General features: G+C 36.2%; 1 protein-coding gene across 1 annotated transcript; it reads right to left on the minus strand.

Annotated features, from left to right (window-relative positions):
• Positions 1-604: 604 nt before the first annotated feature.
• tsr (Cofilin/actin-depolymerizing factor homolog tsr) lies at positions 605-22,323 on the minus strand. The gene is made up of 4 exons (XM_073077877.1): positions 21,888-22,323; positions 4,398-4,588; positions 3,141-3,272; positions 605-1,347 (listed from the first exon to the last, which is right to left on the minus strand). Exons 1-4 carry the CDS (start codon positions 21,888-21,890, stop codon positions 1,227-1,229), a joined length of 447 nt encoding a protein of 148 aa, XP_072933978.1. The 5' UTR covers positions 21,891-22,323; the 3' UTR covers positions 605-1,226.
• Positions 22,324-23,170: the final 847 nt, after the last annotated feature.

Below are 23,170 nucleotides of genomic sequence, written 5' to 3' on the forward strand. Positions count from 1 at the left end.
AACCCGCTCCAAAAGACAAACTATCTACAGCGTAAAGTACATTTTTTGCAAATATGCACATTATTAACTGAACTACAGATAGAGCCGATTATGAACTAAACTACTTAGAGATCGTAAAATATGTAGTATTCGACGCCGATTTGCTGATATTAAAATATTACGTAATTGTTTTTATGCATCATAACTTGGTATTTATATTACAATGATAAGATAAATGCAGTGTAGTGTTTGTTTCCTTGATATTGATAATGACCATCGTATGAATGTACTTTTTAAAATACGAGAAATATTTTCTCGGTAATTGATTTTGTCTTTTTTGTAAATAAATAGTTCTCAGAGATATATGTAATGTCCATCAATCTGCACTTGGCCAGTATAACTCAAGTACAGTCCGAGTAAAACTGCTAGTCCGCTCTGAATATAGAAATGAAACGCGACGCCATAGCAAATTGTATGACTACACCTCCTCGCGACGTCAGAGCGGACTAGCAGTTTGGCACGAACAATACTTGAAAGACGGCGTATGTCCAGTTTTGGGACAATAATGGCTTAACAATGGTAAACATAGGTAGAAATAGGTATAGAAAAATAAAAACGAGCAATGTTCACTTATATCGAGTGTATTTCTGGATAAATTGGTTACAAAATACTTATCCGACCGGCCGCGGAGCACGGCCGGGGTACAAGCTATTGCAACGTAGCAAGTTGAATCTCAAATCAAACTATGCGTATAAAAACGTACATCATTACATCTAAATAGTACAAAAGCCGACCGGCGCTCGCTTCCTGTATCATAAAAAAAAATACACGCTCACGCGTACTGTATTAATTTAGTTTGAGCTTAACTTACTCTTTAGTTACTTTTATAGGAAAAATATATATAATAATTAGTATAATTTAAATTATTACATAAAGATCCCTTATCGCTATAGTGTCGCAGACCACTATACAGCAACGCTCTAATCTGTACAAGATCCTGACCGCTCCGTTGTAGTCGACTGCATTAGAGAAAGCTTAAGGACAAAATGATAATATAAAAAGAACCCATGCGAATCTGTGTGCGCCGCGCCGTTACACAATTCTTATACCCGCGTAACAAACTGAACACTGCGTCCGTTTGATTGTCATTTTAATACTTTTCTTTGAGCTTTTAAGGGTAGGTGGTTGCGGGTTAGCTGTGTACAGTTCGGCGCACAGTCGGTCGAGGCGTGGGGGTTAAATGCTGTTTATTGGCGGTCGGTGGCGCGCAGTTTCTCCTCGACAGCCTCCTGCGAAGCCTCCGAGAGGTCGGTCGCCTGGATGTATTTCTGGACGCCCACGAGCGACTTCTTCAACGCGTCGAAGGAGCTGGGGAGATAACAGTTTCATAAGTACAATGTTTCATTGAAGAACTTATTAACATTTTTTGGGTTCCCTACCCAAACGGTAAAAATGGAACTCTATTACTAAGTCTTTGCTGTCTGTCCGTCTGTCACATTGCTCTATCTCCGGAACCGTAATAGATAGACACTTGAATTTTTTACAAAGGATGCATAACAATGGCTACTATAACAACAAATACTAAAAATAAAAAAGAGTTGACTACAAAAAGGGGTCCCCCATACAACAAACTTATATTTGATATATTTTCCAACTAACTTTTGAACCGTTAGAGGTAGAAGGTTCAAATTTTCACAATGTGTGTTTTTTAATGGCTGCTATAAATATATATAATGGTAAATAGAAATTAAAAAAGAAAGAAAATTTTCGTTGTACAGAACCCTCCAGGTGCGGGTTTAACTTTCAATTGACCAATTATTCTAGTATTTAAGATAATTTGACATCAGCAATAGTCCGGTTTTCATGTGTTTCAAAACACGCTTAGTATCGCAGCTTGTGTAAATATGACAAATTTAATTGTGAGCAACAGTCTCCCAACCAACTTGACTAAGTCAGTCGAGTGACTGACCGAGTCGACCGATAGTGGCTTTTAAATTTTGGTTAATGATATTATCATTAAATACTAAAATAGTAATTGTTAAACGTCCTGGGAGGCTCTATAGGTGTTTTGAATATGCACTGACTACCAGTTGTCAGTTACAATACTTTTTTTACACTAATACTGAATATAAACACAACCTCAATTGGGAAAATCCGCCAAGAATTACATTTATCTTGTTTTTATTATCATCATCAAATACATACTCTTCCAATGCAATGCCAATTTTCCCAGTACCATTATTAATAGCGTGATTAAATCAAGCACTAATTTACGATTACAATCATCGCTATAACATCACTAATATTCACCGTAGGCGTCAATCACATTCATCATTCAATCAATACCGACATTTTTCATTCATTACACATCGATAATCGTCACCGTTGGCATACTCGCGTGATCGATAAAACGCATCTATTTCTGACCAACTGTTTATATTCGTGACTTCATAGGAATGAACCTCAATGTCTAACGTTGTGTTTGACAATTAAGAGTTTTATGCGAAATTGCTCGAGTGGTATTTCTGGCGTTTTCCTACTTTTTAATGTGTAGCTAAGCACGGTACGACAGTATTGGAATTGAAATTTCAAATTGTATAAATAAAATCACTACATTGTGTTAGAAAAAGGGCTAATTTTGAGCATAATAGATTCCATTAAACACAAGGCAATGGAATGTGATTAAAAGACCACTATAATTTCATACGAGATTATTTTATGGCCAGTACCTATAATATGAGGCGTCTCAATGTATGTTACCTTCTATTTGTATTAAAATGTAATTCCTATAAATTTATATATACTACTATTCGCAAAGTAATCGAAATTCGATCATTTAAAAAAGAAAAAGTATGAACTGTTTTGTATTCGCCAATTTATGATATATGTATGTACGAGTAGTTACTTCTACCAAACCATAAATTTCGCAATTCTTTCTTCATCCATTTTCAGGATGACTAAACAGGTAGATCATTAATTAAAAAAAAAAACGTAATGAGCAAAAAATTACACATTTGTGTTTTTAAAAACCTTTCTGTCCCATTTATACCTCTTTTATTTTATTATGCCTTAAACAGAAGCGAGGTTTTTGGCCACTGTCCACCTCACTTTATTACGTCACTACACTACATATTAAAAGACAAATGGTATATTTCTCTCACCTAGAGTACAACATCTTCTTCTTGACCTTAGCGGTGTCGGGGCACCACGACATGAGGAACAGCTTCTGTTTCTTGCTCGCCTCCGACGTGCCTTGGCACTGGTGCGTGTATTCAAAGTCGAAGAGGCCATATCTGGAAATCAGATGAAAATAGTTTGTCAAAAGTTTGCTAAAGGCTGGTAGGATGTATGAAAAACTATAAATGCATGTTTTGTTTCAATATACACTATTCTCATATTATCAGCGTTATGATAGCAATGTAAAATGCAAACTTCAAATTAATCCATACTAGGTACTTATACTTTTGGAAGAACAGAACGAAGCCTGGGTGGGTTACTGTTTTCTTTTTATTATATCGAAGTAGCAAAACGAGAATGCAGTCTACGTGATGGTAAGCTGCTGCTGGAAATAGACACCTGTTATTTACTTATTTTTACAGCAGTTTTAACTTTTAAACTTCTGTGTTCTGGAAGTAAGGGGGACATACTTATCTGAGTTCAAACTCGCTTCTGACGCAACGCATCTATGACAAACCTCGGGGTAGGACTTTAATCTGGTGATCATTACAAATTTCCATGGACAGCAGTAGCCACTTTCCATCCAGTTCGTCTACATACTTGTCTTACTTACAACTTGAGTATAAAAAATCCCTCCCATAATATTACTAAAATTACAATTTGGATGGTAAGGGGCTGTCCAATAATCATGTGAGGCTCGAAGGGGGGGGGGGGGAGTCCATAAAAAATCACGAAATATCACAAGGGGTGAAGTAATATATCACGTGTACTTATTTTTTCGGCAAGCGCGCGATACTCAACCGAAAAGCGGCGTTACATGTATTTATTTTTTACTTGCAAGATGCTTATCCAGTTATTGGTGTTGAAGAAAGTCTTGCTAATCCGTGGTCTGAAAATATTGTACATTAAATAATGTTCATGAACTAGTACAAAAAACTTTTTCGCATTTCGTTCATTATTTTTATGTCAGTCAAAAACAAACTGCAACCTTTCTGTCTACCTCTGGACGTCTTTAATTTTCTATCATAAAATTAGATGATACTTATACCAGTATTTTTTGATAAATAAAAAAATAGATTCATTGCAGGTACGAAAAAATACACGTGATATAGGGGGGAGGGGGAGGGGGTAGTCTTAAACCTCACCACGTATGACCAAGGTTGGGTCAAAAAATGCCAAAAAAAACATCACGTGATTAATGGATAGCCCCTAAGGTAAACTTATTCCAAGGTTATCGTTACCTGCACTCCCCGGTGCCGCCCTTCTGCAGGTCCTCAAGGAACTGATCGTACTCGGCGTTCCTCTCGCCGACCGTCTCCACGTCGATCTGTTTCTCGTCCCGTATGTAGAATACCACGTAGCGGTGCTTCTTGTCCTTTTTGATCTCCTCGTACGTTGTTTTGCATGCGTCCGATACTGTTACGCCTGACGCCTGTAACAACGAAGATTACACGTTAGTAATATAGAAAACAAATTAACAGCACATACATATAAGGCTGGTCTAGAATAGGAATGCCAACATATAGGAATGAGAATTATAACTTGAATTATTATAAAACCAAAAACCCGTCTTCTTAAAATATAGTCTTTGTCACTCCCACAATTTAAACGACAAGTGGTCGAGAAAAAGATCGTCAAAATTAGGCATTTTTGAATTTTCTACCGGAAAAAGTAAACAAAGCCTTTAAAATTAACGTTTATGAATAGAAGAAAAACATTTGAATTTGATATAGTTCGCTTTTTTTTGTAAAAAATTAAGCTTCATAGAAAAATACTGATTTAAACGCGCACTATTAAATTTCATTTTACAATCATAAGCCATAAACCAGTAATCCGACACGAGGCGTTGATAGGAAAACTGTAACAATAATAGACACATAATCTAATACCCATGTGTCTTATGTGTCGTTTAATAACAATCGCTACTGTATTGTTTTACGTAACATATTGAAAATCGATCATCCGTGAATAGGTACTTTTCGTATGTCAGTGAATAAATTTTTTAAGCGTTTGCAGGAAGGTAATGAAAAATATTCATCTTTTTAAATAAGTTATTTTGAGAATTGAAACATCGATATTTTTAACTAAATTTACTAAAATTAACTCAATAATCAATATTTATAATTAAATTATAATGGCCAAATATGCTTACATTACAATATAAGTCTCGGTAGAAAAATTAAGTTAAACAAATGTCCCGCAATAGTCAAAACTAAAGTAATTTAATTTAGTTTTTAGAGATCTTAAAAAATCTTCGTAATTCCCGGACTTTTTAAATTCAGTCTCGAAATTTTCAGAATTGGAATACTACAGAGACATCTGCCTTACCATATTTCAAACCAGGACACCACAGCCCAAACATTATTGTTATCAGGCAGAAATAGGCGTGGCGGTGGTGCCACCGGAGTTTTACTACACAAGATTCAGGCTAAAGTCTGTGAAGTATATCTCTAAAACTTCTAAAGGTAAGGTATTTTGAAATACCGACATTCCCATTAAATTCTCGACCTATTAATGAGGGCATCCCTTTCACATAGCATTAAGAACACAATCGCAACTCTTAGGCATCCATGACTCAATTTGTTAAGGAATTCGCTCTTATCAACATTTATCATCACGGGTCACGACTTGAATCAAAAACAATTTTGTTGATAAACTTAAAAAAACATAATTCGCTTGAAAATCAATAATCAGTTAAAATTACCTGTACTGTTGTAGGTATGTTATTTTTTTAAATATATATTTTGTTATTAAATATCTATAATACTAGCTCACCCGGCAAACGTGGTGTTGCCATATAAATAAAAAAATGTTAAAGGTGAACAACCCTTATCAATTAGGGGTATGAAAAATAGATAGAAGCCGATTCTCAGCCCTACCGAATATGCATATAAAATTTGGTGAAAATCGGTAAAGCCGTTTCAGAGGAGTACAGTAACTAACATTGTGACACGAGAATTGTATTACTAATAGTATTACATGTATATGATATTACTAATAGAGTATAATTAAAACATTTGTGTGTAATTAATGTATTTATTTAAAGTTTTATTTTAAAATTTTATGAATATAAAAATAAAGTTTTAGTTCCACTACAGACAAAACACATTAATACCCAAAATAAGAATAAAAATCTCATCGTTTAAATTTTGTCTGACCGGATATCGAACCCGGAACCCCGCGTGAGTCAGACTGGAATGTTGACCGCTGCGCCACGCGGGTCATCGATTGATAATCATTATCAGAAGACATAATTAGAAATGTAAATAGCTATTTTAAAATAAAAAACATAAATGCTCGATATAAATAATTTAATGAAGTTTCCAATTATTGTCCACTACGTTTTATCAGGCTACGAAGGGAATGTTTTTCGAGCGTACTTTTGTACGTGCATATGTTATTCGCATTCTTTGGAACGCCCTACAGTTCGAAACGGCTCGAAGGATTTTAACATATGAGGTATCATTGAATACGTCTAAATTTTGAGTATGACATCGACTATATTTTAAGCAGTCCATGCATTACTATCCATGGGCAGCAGTAGCCGCTTCCATGCCATTTCATCAGATGGATTGATTCTCGTTTGCTTTTAGAGAGAACAATTTTAGAAGTTTCTTCAAGAGACTACCTTGTTTTTTTTGCTTTATGTTCAACCTACCTACATGGTTTAGGTACAATTAGAAAACCCTAACTAAACCTGTAAAAAGCTTCGCAAATTAATTCAATAAACCGGCACAGACCGGACAACATTTAGTCCTGTTTTCTAGTATAAATCCACCGGTACTCAACCTCCTCCCCTCTTCCTCCTCGAGGGTAAATATGATTAATGAAATATGAAAGACAGTGCGGTTACTAACGTTTTAATATTTCGTTTTGTCATCTTTAGGAATAAATAGAAATTAAAGTGATTTCAAAATGACAGATGGCTAAGGAATGTAACTTTATTTAGATTTTTGAAAGCTAAATTCGAACTTCTTGTGTAAATGTGTGTTTTAAACATTCTTCAAACCAGAACACAGAAGCACTACTGCTGTTATAAGACAAAGAATATGGCGGTTGTACCTTCGTCGAACCTGCTAATTTGACTAATCAACCCAAGACAAAAAGATTGTCAACCACATTCCAAAAAACATAAAGCTATAGCCAAAAAAAAAACAACCACAGGTCCTTAAAAAAAAACCATGATCAACACGAAAATATTGAGAACCACTGACCCAGCATCCAACAGCGAACCGAGCAGCGAGACACGGAGAAAGTCTACAAACACAGCTACACATGTGAGCGTGTATTTCCGAGTTGGCTCGCATTCAATAAAGCTCCGGGGACAGTTGCGCAACGCCTACAAATGTAGCTTTCAGCTGGAGATCGTTTCCAGTATACGTATTAAAATATTCCAAGACACTAACGAGTGTCTTGGAATATTTTAAGTTTACGAAGAGGGTATAATGTATAAATCGTAGACAACATAACTGTTCTATTGTAGAGCACGAGTCTTTTCAGCGCGAGGAAAGCTTACGCTGTCATGTAGTATAAGACTTCATGCCACAGTCCACCATGCCAGTCAAGTGTTGATTGATAGATTATTAGGAGCCTTTAAAAGGGAAAATGTGGATAACTATATAAAGGCAAAGCCATAGACAGGCTAATCGACGTCATCGGTCAATGGTAGAATCCAATCCGGTTAACGTCGATCATTATTGCAACAACGATCGATCGATACAATGGTTGTGTGTGAGGGCTTATGATGGGCGCCCCGATTGGGCTTCTTATATTTCAGATTACACAGAACAGACCTATGCTATAAAAAGTCCTCCCTGCTAGCTTGACATAAACATTACATTACTCATACGAAATCCGAAGTTCTACCAAAGTTTGAATATTTAGTTTTTCGAATTAATGTTTGTTTCAGCCAGGATTCACGAATATAATCCATTTACCTTTTGAAACTTAAAATCTACTTTTAAAATTCTAAGGTACTTCAGAAAAATATAATTTAGAAGTAAATCCATCGGCGAAACTTTCTCAATCCCGTCTGAATTAGATTCGTTTAAATTTATCGAGTTTTTATTAAGCCTATCAGAAGTTTCATCTGGGGTTAAAGTAAACTTCGGACTGCTCTAAAAGATCCGTAACTTCGACGAAAGTAACAACTTCAGCTACCAAAGGTGAGAAACACCCCACATCGTAACATCTCCCGCGTGGCGTCACCGAAATAGATCCGAACGAGACATTGGCCGCAACTCTAATAATAGATCCGACTGCATCAACGTATGCACATGTTGTTCCTCGTTACATGAATGTATTGGATGCTCTAAACATATCTATAACTAGCTGACCCGGCAAACTTTGTACCACCTCAAAATTTATTTATCAAATATATTTCATGTAAAATATAGCCTTTGTTACTCGTAGATAATGTAGCTTTTGAATGGTGAAAGAATTTTTAAAATCGGTCCAGTAGTTTTTGAGCCTATTCATTACAACCAAACAAACAAAGTTTTCCTCTTTATAATATTAGTATAGAAGTATAGACTAGCATTTATTCGTAGCGCCCGCAGAGGTTTTTATCTATCTCACGGGAACGGTACCTTTTTCAGGATGAATCGTACTCTATGTCTTTTTTCGAATCCCTAACAACGTGTATACGAAATTTAATTACAATCGGTTATTTAGTTGAGTGTAGCAAACAAAGAAATAAACAATTGAATATATAAACAATTTCAATAAAATCAATACATAAATTTAGCGGCGAAAGCGTAATAAAGCTCAACTTTTAAATCTTAAATATTTGTATGGATATCATGATTTTGGCTAGGTAATTTGATTGAGTACAATATGGTATGAAAATGCCGAGTTATTGTAGGCACAATCATGATGATGATTGGTCCACAAGTTAATATACTCGTACATAAAGCATATCATTGAACCATTGAAGGTGGTAGAACCTTTTGTGGTTCGACTCCAGCGGCACCACCGCCACTCCTATTTCTACCTAATAACAACAGTGTTAGGCGCTGATGTATTCCGGTTTGAAGGGTGTGGTAAGGGCGACAGACTTTTCCGAGGCGTTCCAGCTTAGTCCTCAGGGGTAGCGGCGCATCTGTGGCCGACCTCAGGTAGGAATATCTAATCCTATCTGGGGTTGATTACAGATGTCCATGGGCGGCAGTAGCCACTTACCATCAGGTGGACTGCATGCTCGTCTGCTACTCCTATATTATAAAAAAATATATATCACTATACTATTGTACCCTCTTTATAAAATCTACCCTTAAGCACGAAATGGGGTTTAATTCTGTCTCTTAAAATCCACGCGAAGTCAAGTGCATTCCACATTAATTTATTTGAAAGTATACAGGGCTTTTAATATTTTTTAAATGTCATTTTAGTTATGTTCCATTTCAGTCACGGGCTGAACTAGTAAGCAATACACTTCCATCTAAAACACTTTAAAGGGGATTAAAATGCATTAGGAAAATTGCACAAACATAAACATACAACCACCCGCAACATAGACACTGTGCATAGATTTAACTGCATTGCAGAAAGTTTACATTAGGAATCGTAAAGTTCCTACGTTTGGTGCACGATCAATACTTTTGCGCTACTGTGAGATGCTTTCTACGGTTCCACGTCGGGATTTTGTTACTAAGGACTTTTGGATGCTTTTTAAATGTCTAGTGTCATGACGCCATCACCTTAATACAGCGCATATTTAAGCGCAATTTGAAAAGTAAAATCTCATGGAGGGTTTTTCTTTCGCGCGTGGACGCCGAATAGCTGGTTTCATTTTAATTCACGAGACCAGTTTTGTGTGGATACGTAGATGCCAAAACACGGTGGAACGCGATATATATCTCAAATTTTCTCAGAACCTACCGATCCAATTTGGATAGAGTTTTGGTTGCTTTAAAGCTTATCATATTTCTACGTCTGTTGCGGCTTCGTGCCCAAGCGAAAAAAAACGCTCCGTGAGTTTTGGATACGAATAGTGATGTATGAAATTTGGCGGTTTCGAATACGGAATTACGTAAAAATGGAATTATTTCGGATTACACAGTAATTTTTGAATAGTTTTATTTACAGACTAGCTGACCCGGCAAACTTTGTACGGCCTCAACATCTATTTATCAAATATATTTCATATAAAATATAGCCTATGTTACTCGTGGATAATGTAGCTTTCGAATGGTGAAAGATTTTTTAAAATCGGTCCAGTAGTTTTTGAGCCTATTCATTACAACCAAACAAACAAAGTTTTCCTCTTTATAATATTAGTATAGAAGTATAGACTAGCATTTATTCGTAGCGCCCGCAGAGGTTTTTATCTATCTCACGGGAACGGTACCTTTTTCAGGATGAATCGTACTCTATGTCTTTTTTCGAATCCCTAACAACGTGTATACGAAATTTAATTACAATCGGTTATTTAGTTGAGTGTAGCAAACAAAGAAATAAACAATTGAATATATAAACAATTTCAATAAAATCAATACATAAATTTAGCGGCGAAAGCGTAATAAAGCTCAACTTTTAAATCTTAAATATTTGTATGGATATCATGATTTTGGCTAGGTAATTTGATTGAGTACAATATGGTATGAAAATGCCGAGTTATTGTAGGCACAATCATGATGATGATTGGTCCACAAGTTAATATACTCGTACATAAAGCATATCATTGAACCATTGAAGGTGGTAGAACCTTTTGTGGTTCGACTCCAGCGGCACCACCGCCACTCCTATTTCTACCTAATAACAACAGTGTTAGGCGCTGATGTATTCCGGTTTGAAGGGTGTGGTAAGGGCGACAGACTTTTCCGAGGCGTTCCAGCTTAGTCCTCAGGGGTAGCGGCGCATCTGTGGCCGACCTCAGGTAGGAATATCTAATCCTATCTGGGGTTGATTACAGATGTCCATGGGCGGCAGTAGCCACTTACCATCAGGTGGACTGCATGCTCGTCTGCTACTCCTATATTATAAAAAAATATATATCACTATACTATTGTACCCTCTTTATAAAATCTACCCTTAAGCACGAAATGGGGTTTAATTCTGTCTCTTAAAATCCACGCGAAGTCAAGTGCATTCCACATTAATTTATTTGAAAGTATACAGGGCTTTTAATATTTTTTAAATGTCATTTTAGTTATGTTCCATTTCAGTCACGGGCTGAACTAGTAAGCAATACACTTCCATCTAAAACACTTTAAAGGGGATTAAAATGCATTAGGAAAATTGCACAAACATAAACATACAACCACCCGCAACATAGACACTGTGCATAGATTTAACTGCATTGCAGAAAGTTTACATTAGGAATCGTAAAGTTCCTACGTTTGGTGCACGATCAATACTTTTGCGCTACTGTGAGATGCTTTCTACGGTTCCACGTCGGGATTTTGTTACTAAGGACTTTTGGATGCTTTTTAAATGTCTAGTGTCATGACGCCATCACCTTAATACAGCGCATATTTAAGCGCAATTTGAAAAGTAAAATCTCATGGAGGGTTTTTCTTTCGCGCGTGGACGCCGAATAGCTGGTTTCATTTTAATTCACGAGACCAGTTTTGTGTGGATACGTAGATGCCAAAACACGGTGGAACGCGATATATATCTCAAATTTTCTCAGAACCTACCGATCCAATTTGGATAGAGTTTTGGTTGCTTTAAAGCTTATCATATTTCTACGTCTGTTGCGGCTTCGTGCCCAAGCGAAAAAAAACGCTCCGTGAGTTTTGGATACGAATAGTGATGTATGAAATTTGGCGGTTTCGAATACGGAATTACGTAAAAATGGAATTATTTCGGATTACACAGTAATTTTTGAATAGTTTTATTTACAGACTAGCTGACCCGGCAAACTTTGTACGGCCTCAACATCTATTTATCAAATATATTTCATATAAAATATAGCCTATGTTACTCGTGGATAATGTAGCTTTCGAATGGTGAAAGATTTTTTAAAATCGGTCCAGTAGTTTTTGAGCCTATTCATTACAATCAAACAATCAAACAAACAAACAAAGATTTCCTCTTTATAATATTATATATAGTATAGAAAATAGTTTTTCACAATTATAAAGTAAATAAACTTCATTTTCAAAGGAACACGCGCGGCCAATGTCTACAGACTCCGCCGCATATATATATTTTTTTATATCGAATTCGGTTACGTATAGATTTTTATTTCGGATATCCGATAGTTTCGGTAACGTTTACGGTTCATATCATCACTGATATAAATATAAAGAGCGTATTAGACTGTACAATGCACGCCAAAGCGCCCACGCCTACACAAAGCTATTTTATTATCAACACCACCGATAAATACGTATCTATATCTGCTACTCGAACGATTAGTGGTCTTCAGATAAACCGATTCACTGTAATACACTGTGAATGCTGTTTTATTGTTGTAATATGTACTATATGTGAGAACTAAGCAAGATTGAGTATGTCAGACATTAGTATTAGAATAATTTACGGGAAATTTAGGCGTAATTATTTGTAATTGAAAGGGGGAAGAGCCAGTATGGTTCGACCGGGGAGGTAACAGGCCACACTCATTTCTAGCGAGAAGTATTTTTACATTTCGGTGGGTATGGATGCCGATAAAGTGCCGATGAAATGATGAAGTGTCCATAATAACACTCAGGAGCGGCAATGCATATAAACGCTTTCTAAACTCACAGCCCCACACTAGGATACCCGTGTCGTGTCCCGGTGTCGTGGGTGCCATGGACACACACATAGACAAATACACAAACACCCAGACCCAGAAACAGAAATCTAAATTCATCATTTAGATATGTCTGGCCGGGGATCGAACCCGGGACCCTTTGCGCGTCAGACCGGTATGGTGGCCGCTCCGCCACGCGGGTCGTGATGAGCATCAGGTAGAACATGTTCTATATTAAGTTCAATCAGATGGACTGAATATGCTCGTTTGGTTCCCCTACATTATAAAGAGTCCGATAAGGCAGTTGACATAATGTAGGCCACATTAATTAATTTATTTTTAATTTTAATACCATAAAGAAAAAAGATACGCCCTTAAAACGAACATACGCCCTTAAAACGATAACAATCGTCCTTAACCTTATTACCCTTGAAACGTAGAATATCGATTTTTCAATCAACCGTAACATTCTACACATGACTTATAGTGTGACCAGAATACGTACCTTTATGGCAATACCATGTATAAATACTCATAAATATTTTTTTTATAATAGAGGAGAAGCAGACGAACATGCAGTCCACTAGATGTTAAGGGACTACTGCCGCATATTGACATTTGTAATCAATAAGATTAGATTCCTACCTGATGTCGGCCATAGATGCGACACTACCCCTGAGGACTAAAGCTGGCAATCCTAGGAAAGTATGTCTATTAGACAGAAACAGGGGCGGCGGTGATGCCACCGGAGTTGAACAGAGACACAGAGAGTTCTACCATCTTCAAAACGATAAGTAAGTTTCTTCACCATATTTTTCTTCGCAGTTACTTAGCAAGTGACAATTTATTAACATGCGTGACTGGGTTAAGAACATCGGACCCCGATTAAGATCTAATTTCAACCGACGACGACTCGCGTGGCGGACCGGCCACCATACCGGTCTGACGCGCAAAGGGTCCCGGGTTCGATCCCCGGTCAGACAGATATCTAAATGATGAATTTAGATTTCAGTTTCTGGGTCTGGGTCTGGGTGTTTGTGTATTTGTCTATGTGTGTGCCCATGGCACCCACGACACAGGGAATCCTAGTGTGGGGCCGTGAGTGTAGAAAGCGTTTATTTAATTTATTTATTTAACCACTACGTTACACTGCAAACTAAATTAAATATCCACTGAAATTTTGAACGCCAGCTAAATAAATCTTGACATCAAATCATGTGTATCTGAGCGAAGCATCTGTGCGAAGGAATTAATTAATACCTACGCGTCATAATAAATTAGCCGTTAAATTCTGATGAAGATATAATTACGACAGTGATTAGGAATCATATAGTGTACAAGATATTAGGTTCAATGTATTTAGGACAATCATCGCCTCACGCGTAATACATATTTACTATTTAGTTCTTTTAGTTTTTACTTGCTTTAGATATTTTTCGAGTAAAAAAATAACTTTTCAAAATAATTGTACAGATTTTTTTAAAGATATTTTTATTATATTTTTGTACTGTGTAAAAATTGTTAATGTCTCAAAAAAATTGAAATTACAGTTTTAGTTTGAAATTGCACATTTACTTCGATTCAGACGGTACCCCATCTCAACTATTTTTGCCTTATAACAGCAGTGTGAAGTGCTGTTATGTTTCGGTTTGAAGGGTGTGGTAAAGGAGACATTCGAGGCTCTCCAACTTAGTCTAGGGGTAGCATGCAAGGCATCTGTGGCGGACCTTCGGTAGAATAAAGTTGTATAGGATTACAGATGGACGGCAGTAGCCACTTACCATCAGGTGGAGTGCATCTTCGTCTGCTACACTCATATTATAAAAAAGGTGGACTACATGCTTGCTTGCTACTATAAAAAGTCCGAAGATAGGACAGTACAAAGTACATTAAATAGAAAATCCTTTCACGTCGATCTGTGTCGTAGGCATTTTTATTGGAATTTGAGTTATGTGCGCAATCTTTCATTGTACTTTCTATTCAGGCTGAATGCTATGGAATTCGGAATATTTTTACCCAGGGCACCGGATTACTATAAAAAAGATTTAAAGCCCAAGAAAATTTTGTCTCTTTTACTCAAAACAAAATGTACTTTTCTCTAGTCTATATTCAAAATGGATGTAACTGTATAAAGAAAAATGTATCACTCATCTCTCTAGCCGGGAACAGGAACTCAGAACTCACTGCGTGTCAAATTATCACGCGTTATGGTGGTTAAAGAAACCATATTGAGGGAGATGCAGATCGTAAGAGTTGATATTTTTTAAAAGGATCCCGAACTTTACAAATTGGCATTTGGCAAGCGCGCCAGACTTTAGCTTATCCGCTCTTTCATTAAGAGGAGACCCGCCCAGAAGTGGGACAGAAATTACTAACCGACCTACACTAGCTAAACGGTTATAAGCTCGCTTCTAAAAAATGTAACTTCCAAAATATTTTCGTATCATTTCTGTACTCATATCGTTTTCCGAATCAATGACAAACACACGTAAAACAAGAAATGAAATGAACAATGTAATTTCCATTCGTTGGCAGTACTCCCGATAAGGGGTGTATTCGTTAGGGTGGCATCCCTCCATCTCGATCGCTACCCCATGTTACGTGCACCCTCGTGTTGATTAACGATAGGAGAAAATATGTCGACTCAGCTTAATATTTAGTATAATACAATGACGCAATGGTGTTTCGAAGGTTCCGGCTTCGATCCCTGGCCGCGTAGACATCTATTAGATGAACGAATTCTGATTTGGTTCTATAGAACCTGCGATACAGCAAATATTATTTAAATTTGTTAAATAACCAAAATGAAATCTGCATTTGGGTAGGGAGGCTTACCATCAATGGCGTAGGAAGCGTTTAAGGGTTTAAACCCGGAAGATGAACAGCAGTCTTCAAGAGTTACTAATTTATCTAGGCTAACGGCTGTATGTCCACCAAATTACGTGAATCCAAATTCCCATTGCAATGCAGTCACCCAATTCCAGGGATGACGCAATGTGTAATACTACACAAGTTTCTGCGTCTTTTCGCCTATCAACATTTCGTCATCCGTAATCCACATTCCACACTAACATTCTAATTGTCTATACAGCTGAGGCTGGTGACTACAGAAAATCCACAAAGTCCAACACTGGATATATATAAGGGCTAACAAAGGTGGATAAAAATTCTTGTTACTTCGAAAACAAAAAGCTATAATAATCCCTTCGGTCAAGTAAATAGTAATACCTAATAGAAATTGTTAATTATGATTATATATTTGCCTAACAGATATCTATCTTTCTATTAAATACAACGCTACAATCCACACGTTTTCAGAGTACATTCTTTTTCACAGAATAGTCGCGACAAACGTTCGTTCTTAAATTGGAACAACTATAATAGAATGATGACGTATGATCAAACGAAATGTGACGTTGTTCAGTGACGAAAATTATATCGGTGGCCGATTTCCAAACATATTCGACCAGTCGGAATGAGTGGCATGCAAAACTCGCCTTACAAATTCAAACTGACAGTTGATAAACTAAGTCTTTCCAATAGAGATGTGCGAAGTAGCCAAGCGGTATGCGAAAATGAAGTAACCTAAGCGAGTAAGATATACTATAAGCTATAGCTACAACGCGCGCGATTCTTAGCTCGCATATAAAAATGCTTATTTAAACAATGAGAATCAATCAATGTATACATTACTTAGTGTAGCTCTTGTAACTAAGTTGTTTTCATATGTTGGGATGCGAGCTGAGGATTGGGGCTACGCAAGCGAGCTATCCTAAGCTCGACCGACGTAGCTAAGTTTTTTCATAGAACATCTTATTCGCTTAGCTCAGCTTACCTTGACCTCGCACACTGTTAATCTACCTTGCATAACTTTGGTGGAAGGCACCCTTACGTCTGCGAGTTAAAGAAGGAGAATCTATTGTAGATCTACATTAATAACAATCAGTAATCTGTTATCTGAAACCAAGATTAACCTCGTATACGCTCTGTCGTATACGAGAATGATCAGGCCGGAATTCACCCGCTGCCCAAGTTCGTATCGATAGACTTTACATACCACTGAGACCTTTTTTAAAGATCTCAGGTATGCAAGTTTCCTCACGATGTTTTTTTTCACCGTTGAAACAAGTGATAATTAATTTCTAAACACAAATTTAGTGCGTGACTGGGTATCGAAACTCGGACCCCGCATCGAGGCCGAGTCAACCACTATGCCATCACTACTTTTTCTAGCTAGTTCATATTGCGCATACTCAAACAGAGCTAGTCAATCGTTTCATTGCACCTGAATGTCATCAGGCCGTTCATGGTCGCCCACCTGAGTCATTAGGGCCGGTGACGTCAGCGCCGTTGTCGCGAGGTCGTTCACCCCACTTCCTCCCCTGCTCGGAGGGTAGACGGGAATGAATATGTATGTCTCTCGATCTATGTATGTTTGCCTAATGAGTACTTAACTAATGTTAAGATTTGATTTATATTTTAAACGAACCGCGATAGTAAGAAGGTTATTTAGAATTGCTTCTTCTAGTTTTCCATAGTTTACTAGTGAGATAAAGATATATTGATTTTGATTTTTTGCCGATTTGGAAAAAAGAGTTGTGATTTTAGGAAGTGGGAAGGCTTCGGTCCTACTAGACTGAAGTACATAAATTTTATATCATTTATTTGTGGAAAAGGGTAGGACAGACATGTCGCCTATATCATTACAGATAATTGAAAAAATTATCAATTATTGTCAGTATTTTTTTAAATACAAATTTTGGAATAGTATTTTCTACCAGAATAGTAGGTATAGTTGGAATAGTATTCCCTACTAGAATAGTTCGTATAGTATTACCTACTATAAAATTACTGTACTAATACTAGATAAATAGTATAAACCCATTTATAGTAATTGCCCTTCGATCACAAATAAGAACTAGATACACAATCCCATACTAAAATGAACTTCAAAAGTGGCGTCAAACGTGTTTATAAAATTCTAAGCGACAGAATCTAAAATTAATGCAAAATCAACCTTATCACTATTATTTCAAGGTGTTAAAAACCGCTTACCAAAAGCAATAAATTTTTACGACATAAGCTAGCTGTCATAAGCTATCACTTTGACAGGTTTGTGCACCCAAATGTCTATTTGGGTGCTCTTTTCGTCGCGCCGTTTTTTTGTCGCTGATTGTGTATCTAGTTCTTATTAGTGATCAAAGTAATTGCCCCTATAATATTGGTACCATTGGTACTTGTAAGTCAATTATTGTAGCTACAGTTAGCACAATCTTAGCCCATGACTCATGTTATTATTACTAATCATTAGGTTGTAGCCATGATGTGGAGTGTAGTATGAAGTGCTAAGCTTAATACCTTTGCACCTATGTTATATCTATCATTATTATTTCTGTAATATATTACTATTTATATATAGGTATATTTATATAATAATAATATGAGTACAGAAAAAATTGGCTGTATGTTTGAATATAATTGCAATTTATATTATATGTTCTTAGTTTATTATTAATATAATAGCTGAGTCTGTCAGAACTATTTTTGAAAACGTTTAACCCTTTATAACTCAACAAAATATTTTTTTTCAAATACTTTGATTTATGATAGGTTTAAGTTAATAAAAATACATGTATTTTTTAATTTTTAAATTTTTTAATTAGAAATTCAGAAAAATGAAAAAAGGGGTATGTGACAGATATGTTACACTGTATCATACTCTTCCTCAAGATGTATGGAACGCCTTGAAATAGTTGTTCTGTTTATTGTAACATAATGCTATACCACATTTTTCACAAATAGTTTGTGAGACACCAGCACAGTTTGGGTATTTGCAACGGATCATCTTTTCAGCCCATATAGGCCAGAGCCCACTTGATCCTGTCGGACAGCTGGTGGTGGAATGTATTGGGCAGGACCCTTACGTTTTACCTTTTACGACCCTTACGACTACATTCGATGAGGCTCCTAAGTCTGGCTCATTAGGTCCAGTTACATTTTCTGCCCCTGTTTCGGGTTCAAACTTATAAGCGAAACCGCTTACGCCACACAATACATATATTTTGTATCCCCATTTATGAGGCTTTTTCGGATTATACCTTTTCAAATTTTGTCTGGCTTTGGTGGAGCAAATTTGCTCATCAACACATAGGTAATTTTCAAAAGGCACACTCAAAAATATTTCATTTAGTTTTGTCACAATTGGTCGAGTCTTGAATAATCGGCCGTGATTAGCATGGTCGCGAGAGATATTTTTTGTATTGTCGTTAAAATGGATAAATTGTCTGATCTTTTCAAATTTGTTTACTGGCATTTTATCTCTAACTAGTGGGTTCCTATATTGGCATTCCAATGTTTGGTTACCCTGGGCAGTTGCACTAAAGACATGATATATACTATTGCTGTATATCTGTTATAGTGACCCTAAAAGTCATGCTGGGATCTTTCTCAACGATGTAGAGATTGGTTTGGTTGGTGATATCTTCAAACAATTCTTGGAGAAATAATTTTAGGAATAACTGTATAGGTGTGTCAAGTTCTAAAAATTCTGATGGTAAGGTTTCATTACCGATAAAACGAGTTTGTTGTTCATTCACTTCTAAATTTTTCCGTCTCCAGCGTATATTCAATTTTGGTCTAGCTTGACGGCGTACTGAGGGTCCGGGCTGAGGGTTTGCTAAATCAGTGGGTAGGCGTTGGGAATTGTCTTCAATATGCTCTAAGTAATCAATGATATTATCAATGTCAACTTCCGAAATCTCTTCACCAGCTTCATCATCCAAGAGTAACTCAAGATTGGGTATAAAATCAGGGTCGGCAACCCTGTCGTCGTCATCACCAAAACCATCTTCACTATCGTCATAATTGAAAAGATATTGCTCAATTTCTTCATCACCTAGTCTTCGGGAAGCCATCCTGACAAAAAAATAAATAAAATTCAAAGTACTGCACTCAAGGAACATTATCACGCAATGTTACAGAAATGTTACAAACAATAATTCGAGGATAACTCAATAGTTACGAAATATTATGCATCACTAACAATAATAAACAAAAGTAATAAACTTACCTACTAATAACACAGCACAAATATGCAATTTGTATCGTTTTTTATTTTTTTCTCAATTTATAACTTTCACTCATTAACAAATGTCACAAATTGGCGCGAAGTAAAATTCGTACGAATTTTGAAACATGTAACGCCGTCTAATGTAGGAAGTATACACTAAAATGCATAGAGAGGTTTGTTACTGACGTGATACATTGACGTAAAACGGAATAAAATGCACGTTTAAGGATTTCTTAGGATATATCTGGTTTGTTACAGTAATGTCACACGGGGATATAAAGGGTTAAACTAATTTCCAGAAGACTCATTTTTTATTTTTTTATAAAAAATAATACTTGTCCAATGAAATTTTGGACAAATGTCTAGTTTTAATAAAAAGATAGAGCACTTTCATTTAAACTGTTTCAGAGGTATAGAAAAGTAATAAGGTTGCGTACACACCCATCAATTCAAAATCTACCCCTAACATACCGTTCGAATTACCATGTAGGAGGTCACATCACCATTATAACAGAGTATGGTCGTACCACCACAGTAAAGCTACAAATTTACTATGATTATCCTGAAAGTAGGATTATTGTAGCAATTGTACATTCATCCTCATTGGTATATTAAGTCATATTATTTTAAATTTGAATTTATTTTATGTAGGAAAATTAGTTATATTCCTCAGTTTTATTATTAAATTGACGACTTCTTTGACTAAATATTCATACCTATCATGACACATACAAAGTTCTAGGTTCAATGTCTGCCCAAAAAAATTCTTAAATGATTAATGTTACTAATGCATACTCCACACTACAGCATATCACTTTCATATAATCAATTGAAATTATAGAGTGAAGTTCTAATAGGAAAAAAAAATATAAACAAAACTGATTATTTAAATGTGGTTCCATGTGTTTAACTAAGATTGTAAAAATGTTACTTTATTGTTTACAAACAAATTTAACAGTTGTACAAATATTATTAAACTTCAGAAAAGGTCAGAAAAAATAAACAAAGCAGGTCATGAGACTAGTTTACAAGTAAAAGGTCAAGTCAGAGGGCATTATGGTCAAAATAATTGGTTAAGAGAATTCTATACACAAAATTTACTAGAGTAAATTTTCGCATAACGTAATTATTTGCAAATCGACATTTTAACCATATGGCGATTACAAGGCTGCTACACCAATCTGTAGTGAAAGTCACTACCTAGAAATGAGCAAGTGATTCATCTCATACCGTGACTCATTACGAAAACGGTCAAATAAATCAATAACGTGCCAAATAAGGATATATTATGCACGAAAATGAATCATACCGCGCTAGTGATAAAGTATTTTTCGTAATAAGTACGGTTGTATAGGTGTGATAAGGCCTTGACACTGTCAAGATCATTAGCCTTGCTTTTAAAAGCGATAAAGCACCGCAAGGCGACGCGAACCACCCCGAAATAGGCTCAAATGGGCGTAAGATGTGGTGTTACAGCGGCCGCTCGCTATACCATATATGGTCAAACAGTAGAATGTGAGTGCGACTGCGCGGCGATGCATTCAGAGTTCGATGCCCCCTACGCCACCGGCATCTTCCTTTATCACGAATCCCACTTTTGGGCATCCCGCTACCACCCACCCCACGTACACACCCCGTTTTACGGTTCGTCATAAATGGCATCGGAGAACCATTCGTACATGTGTGAAATATAACACCGGCTCACCAACCTAAATCACACATCCACTCCACAGGATCCATCGGACCCCCGCACCGCATATGTCGCATAAAACACAACACGTGGCGTAAAATCACTGAACGGTGACTCCTATTTTGTCGAAAAGGCGTGCGAACTCGGTAAAGGATTCTGCAGATAATGGCGGCGCCGGCCGCGATGGCACTCGATCAATTTCTACAACGTCCTTTACAAATTTGACGACGCGCCCGAAAAGGATTTCACATCACGATAAATATACACTCTGATTTATTAACTTCACTTACCATTTTTTGATGTTAAACACGTAAAAATTCCACCACTAACTTCACCGACTCCACGACAGCGGCGACCGGAACGACACTGATTCGGACAGTTGGCTATACTTTATTCGGCGACCAATAAGCGCATGTGTCAAAAATTATCCGAATGAGTCAATACACTGTCTTTCAAACGTAGGCGACTATAATAAATTAGTACGGTATTTGGAATGTAACTATATTGCACCAATATTTATTTTTAAAATTTTAAATAATTTATGCGAACAAGATTTCCTCGAATTTAGCTATAATATTATTGCACTGATATGAACCAAGATGACAACTTTTCAAATACTAGCAACTCTGTTCTCCTATGCGACAGCACTACGGAATATATTTTCTATGCTGTGGTTATATATAAAGTGACTTTCCTTTGATAACGCTAGATAAAAAATATCAGCCTTTTCAACGTAACGTTGTTATTAAATTCGAGCTTCTTCGCGTTTGATAACTACTTCAAAAGTGACTCACTTAATGACGATCATGTTTTAGCCAATCAGCTAGGCGTATTCAATAAATGTCCATATATGGGCAGGCGGAAACTGCTCAAACACCGTGCGTCTATTTAAATTGTGGCGCGATTGTCAAAGCCTAATATGTTTGTGTGATTATTCGTACTAGAACTTTGTACTGGATGTTTTTTTATTATAATAACTAGACTTTTCTATAAAACTATTAAATGTAGATTTCTAGGTACATATTCCGTATGTGTACGTACTCTTAAACTTAAAATAAATGTAACTTTTTGTTCCTGTTTTAAACCAATTATAAATTTTCAAACATTTATAACAATCGATCTACAATTTATTTTAAGTTTAATTCCGTGTAACTTTCTTGTCTTTCGTCGATATCTCTTATATTAATAAGGGTTGCAACTTGCAATCTCTATTTCCTACAGTATGAATATCCTTGCATTTTATCTTGCTTTTTATTTAGGACCATAGATTAGTAAAGATACTTCGCCGCCTTGAAATTGAATGAAGCCACAAACGGCTTATTTTAGTAAGTTCTTTTTTTGAATCCTTGACAGATAAAAACATTTTTAGAGAAAATTTACGAATAAATAAGTAATTTACGTAATATTTACGTAATTTACGTAATAAATAAATAATTATTTCAAATATTTTAGGGACATTTTAGCACGGAGACGTGACAAAACTTTTTTACGCAACTATTTCAATTCTCAAAACTGGGCACATTTTCTTGTTAGGAGTGAGTAATCTTTACTAATCTATGTTTAGGACACTCAA

This window comes from Epargyreus clarus, unplaced genomic scaffold (assembly GCF_041222505.1).
Source record: "Epargyreus clarus isolate Ecla_fem2 unplaced genomic scaffold, WU_Ecla_fem_2.2 ptg000011l, whole genome shotgun sequence".
Lineage (NCBI taxonomy): Eukaryota > Metazoa > Arthropoda > Insecta > Lepidoptera > Hesperiidae > Epargyreus > Epargyreus clarus.

Bases quoted from the DNA above. Each gene is read 5' to 3' on its own strand.
- tsr (XM_073077877.1), bottom strand. The intron at 3,273-4,397 runs GTAACGATAACC...TCTGATTTCCAG, and splicing joins GGCGGCACCGGGGAGTGCAG to ATATGGCCTCTTCGACTTTG. The intron at 1,348-3,140 runs GTGAGAGAAATA...TTATCTCCCCAG, and splicing joins AAGAAGATGTTGTACTCTAG to CTCCTTCGACGCGTTGAAGA.